General features: G+C 41.9%; 1 protein-coding gene across 1 annotated transcript in view; it reads right to left on the bottom strand.

Annotated features, from left to right (window-relative positions):
• Nucleotides 1–4,654, bottom strand: part of NAPG (N-ethylmaleimide-sensitive factor attachment protein, gamma) — a 40,290-nt gene continuing 35,636 nt past the window's right edge. Inside the window, exons 9-12 of the mRNA XM_011983922.1 lie at nt 3,773–3,855; nt 1,815–1,894; nt 1,073–1,202; nt 1–256 (exon numbers count right to left, since the gene is read on the bottom strand). Coding sequence (XP_011839312.1) covers nt 113–256; nt 1,073–1,202; nt 1,815–1,894; nt 3,773–3,855 — 437 coding nt within the window. The 3' untranslated portion in view covers nt 1–112. The remainder of the gene's footprint in view (nt 257–1,072; nt 1,203–1,814; nt 1,895–3,772; nt 3,856–4,654) is intronic.

Below are 4,654 nucleotides of genomic sequence, written 5' to 3'. Positions count from 1 at the left end.
ATCCAACATGACTGTAATGAAGTACGTATATCCCTAATCTATTCCCAAGTCCTTGAAATGGCATGTCAGGATTTTTACCTTTGTTTCCCTTTTCTTTTCAGCAAGCAAAATACTAGCATAGTCCTCCTGAGTATTCGTCTTCCTCTTCATCAGCAGCTGTGGCAGTGACACCATCAGGCTTGGCCTGTGGTGTTGCGGGTGATTTCTTCTTGATTCCCCCTCCTGGAACCACCAAACTCAGGCCCAGCTTAGCATACTGTCAACAACAGAGCATGTTCTTAAAAGCTGGATAACTAGAATCCCGACACGTTTTACTCAGCTCTAAAAAGACAGCCTGGCTCTCCGCCCTCATGACCACCAATTCTACCATTCAGATGGAAAACAAAACCCAGTAACACTGTTCTCCAGATGCCTCATGGCCACGGTGGGGCAGGTACACAACTAGTAAAAGTATCAATTATAATTTCTTAATTAAAACAGGTACTTACAAATCCACTGAAAAAATAGAACAAATAGAAACTTATAGTCCTGGTTCACTTTACATGCAAGGCATCACGTGAGGATGTTTCTCACACTGACTAATGTATTCCTCACAACAGTCCAGCAAGACAGGTACTAGGGGCTTCATTTTACAAATGAATTAACTGAGGTTTAGAGGTAATTAGTGACCTGCAACACGTAGCTAGTCATCACGGATCCCCACAAGTCTACTGAATTACAAAGGCCGCTACAGAATGGGTCTCTTTCAGACAGTCCGTCTAAAAGAAACGAGTAAAAGCAACCTATGCAGGACAATAGATAGAGGAAAAGTTGAGAAATAAGTTTGAATTTTAAAATATGTATATGGTCAACAGTTAGACGGGTGAGTAAATGGCTATAAACCACACAACTACCATCTATTTTATCTAAATCTATGGTGAAATTCAATGCAAGTGGTCAGTTTCCTTATGAGTAGTAGTTTGAGAAGAAAAAAAGAGGTAGGAAAAAATCTCTTAAGTACACGGGTAAAAATCTCACTAGAAACCTTTCTTTCAAGAGAAAAAACGAAAGCTACGCAAACAGGTCCACTTACATCATTGTCCATGTACTTGAAAAGCGGTGAGTTGCAGACATCTGACACTTGATCTTGGTCCTGCTGGTCATAACCTTCAAGAAGCTGTTCCAGCGCAGCACAGTCTTCACTGCCATTGAACCCGGGGATGCTGCAGTAAGCACAAATCACACGTCTTCACCTTCTCCTTAAAAGAACACAACTCAGGCAGGGATGATTCTGCCCCTGGCATGTGACAATGTCTGGAGACATTCTGGTACTTAAAAGTGTGGGAATGCTAGTGGCATCTAGAGGGCAGAGACCGGGGATCCCACTAACCAGCCTGCAGTGCACGGGACAGGCCCGACCACAAAGAATCATCCAGTCCAAATGTTAACAGTGTTGAGATTAAGACTGCTCATGTTAAACACTAAGAAAATCCCTCATTTTGATTTCTGTAACATACAATCTGAGAATTTTTTTCTCCTTTTTCTTATTCTTTTTTTCTTAGAAGGCAAATAAAACAAAATGACTAAAATGACTAAAGTGATTCACTTCCATGGAGGTCCCCAAGAGAAAAATACAGGAAAGGAAACAAACAAACAAACAAACAAAAAACAAAACGTGTAAAATGCCCACTGTAAAAGATGAAATGGTAGACGAGCACTCCCAAGATTTAGAAATAACAGTCTCATGGCCAGGAACATTTGTCCTAGCAGCAATCTTAGCTGTAGAAACAGAAGTGCTAACACTGCAAGTCAAGAGGGCCCAGACGACGTCTTACCTATAGCTCTCCCGGACACATCTTTCTGCAGCTACATAGTCATTTCTGTGTAGATGAACTAAGACTTGAGCAATTGTTTTCTAAAACAAAAGAGAGGATCATGGTCAAATTTATGTCTGTTTAATAAAGTCAGTATCCTGGCAGTATTAAAAACACCTGGAGTTTAACTTTCAGAGTCTTTGTTTGTATAAACAGAGATTTATAAATGCTATAGTAACTTCTACGGGACACCCGAGGGGAAATACCCTAGAACAGTACTTTCCCAACTCTCATTTCCTGGGATTTGGCTGCTTGGGGCAAGTCTGGGATTCACCCATTTCTAACAAGTTCCAGGGGACACTCTTACTACTGGTCTGGGGACCACACTTTGACACAAGCCTTAGATCACAACCACGTTTTAAAGAGAATCTCTTTCAAATATCTACACAGATTCAAGCTTGAAAAGTGAATAAAAAAGAAGAGGGGGGCGACCATAATTCCACAATGATACTTAGAATCTTTAAAAAGAAACTAGGAAAAAGATATATGAGTGAAAACTTCAGATAACAGTAACAATGATAGTATTGATAAGTCAACGATAAAAGCAGTAATAAGATCAAGGATATGACTGATAAATTATTGGCAAAATAGGTCTTTATGAAGTATTTTTCCATCTTTTTGATCTGTATTGTTTAGGTAACTTTTACTGATTTATCTTCAAATTCACAAAGTCTTCCTTCTGTCATCTCTGAGATTAAGCTTATCCAGTATTTTATTTCAATCATGTATTTTCCAGTCCTAAAATTCCCATTTAGTTCATTTTTATAGTTTCTATAAAAACATTTTTTCCTATAAAAAACAACAGGTCCTCTTTTCTATTCATTTCAATTGTCTTTATCTTTACCTCATGAAGCAACTGTAAGTCTTTATGTGGTAATGCCAAAAACCCTGGTCACTGCTGGGTTGCCATCAGTTGTCTTTTCTCCTGAAAACTGGTCATATTTCCAGGTTCTTGCATGTTAATTTTGGACTGTACTGTGAATGTGATGCTGCACGGCCTCTGTTTAATTTTCAGGAGAGTACGGATGTTTTCAGCAGGCAATCACCCCAGTTAGGTTCAGACTACATGTGGTGCCTTGTTTTTGGTGGATGGAAGTTCTACACTCAGTTCAAATCCTTTGCTATGTGGCCTTGGGCCTGTTCCATGCATAAGCCCTTCAGAGGGCAGGGCGACACTTCGACGGTGATGAGATCTTAGCTCTCCAACCTCTGCACTGCACTGCTACTTTGGTGCCTGTCTCAGTACAGCTGAAGAGTAAGCCCAAGACCTGTGTGGGCCACATCCACACTCTGGGGACTCCGTTTCCAGCTCTCTCCTTTCTGGAATTTTCTCCTTTCTCTCTAGCTCATTTTCCTAGTTCCTCTGGCAAAAGAGACTGGGGTCCTTGTGGCGTTTTATCAACCTGAGCCATCATCACAGTGCAGCTCCATGCCTGGGCACAAGCTTGGAGCAAAGAAAAAGGAGAGGAAGACAATGGGACCTCTTCTCCCAGTGCTGGTTAGAAAGGCGGGGTTCCTTTTGGAGTTTTCACTGTTGCAGCCTTTGCTGCCCAGCTCCACAACTGCGGGCTTCTCTCATAGCAGGGCAATGCTGCAAGACGAAATGGAAAAAACCCCCGAGAAACTCACTCCCACGGTGGTTGTTTCTCCAAGTGTTTGCTCCTCTCATTAGTCTGTTTTTATTTACTTTTCAGAGTTCAAGGGTGGTTGCTTTTGTATTTTATCCAGTAGTTTAGCTGTAATCAGCAGAGAGACAAGCTGCAGTGGGCTTACTCTATCTTGGTCAAAAATAGAGGCCCAGGAAGTATTATTTTACAAAAACATAGAAACAGCCATAGAATCCTTTCTTAGGTACTTATTCATACCAGTATAAAAAATCATCTAATGTAACACCAGAAACAAACACTTTCAAAGAATACCTTATAACAAGTTGGATAATTCTCAATTTCCTTATAAATATTTTTTTCTTTCTGAATAGAGAGTGCCGCCTCATCAAACCTAAAACGAAACACAGAAATGTGAAACAAGCAGGTCTAAATGATCGATAGCAGAGGTGCCCTGAGAAATGTGCTTGACATCATAGACTGCAGAGACACCCGGAGGACAGGCAGTGTTAGCAGCTGCCCTAGGACCCAGGTTTCCACATGCTCTGCTCATTTGGCTTGCCTTTCAAATGTCTGACCGCCCACTTTCAGGCTGCACGGTGACAGAAAAAGCAAAGAACTCAAGGATGGGTTAGGTCAAATGGGGAGTTTGAAGCTTGGTAAGGACTGTCCAATAATGAGTATCACAACTTCTTTGTGATACGTATTTGAGACGATCTTCGATTAAATCACCCAAGATTTCTTTCCGCCCGACTGAAAGAACATCCTGACACCCAAGGCACTCAGTACCTTCCCCCAACTGTGTCCCTCCATCACATTCTCGCTGCTGCCCCAGTGGCCCTAGCAAGCTCTGAGGTGCCTAAAAGGGCAGCACTGAGGGGTGGCAAGTCAGAGACCTAAACAAAAGCCTTCCTGCATCTTCAATCTTCAACATTCATCTTTTCCACTGACCCTCATACATTCTCCTTTTCTTCCATTTTGCCTAATGGCAGAATGAAGATGAAAGCAAGGAAAGGGGTCACCAAAACTTTTTCCCCAAACCCTCCAGGCTCTTACCCCTTTTTCACTCCCCCAGCCCTAATTCCATCAAACCCTAATGGAATCCTCCCCTCCCTGCAAAGCTGTAGTATACTCCAAATGCCAGGACTCCCTGAGTAGTACAACTTGAGACTGAGTGAAATGCACGGTCTGTAGCCA

The sequence above is a fragment of the Mandrillus leucophaeus genome, unplaced genomic scaffold, assembly GCF_000951045.1.
Source record: "Mandrillus leucophaeus isolate KB7577 unplaced genomic scaffold, Mleu.le_1.0 Scaffold257, whole genome shotgun sequence".
NCBI classification, from domain to species: Eukaryota; Metazoa; Chordata; class Mammalia; order Primates; family Cercopithecidae; genus Mandrillus; species Mandrillus leucophaeus.
The sequence above is the reverse complement of the archived record's forward strand: the minus strand, read 5'-3'. Positions and strand labels throughout refer to the sequence as shown.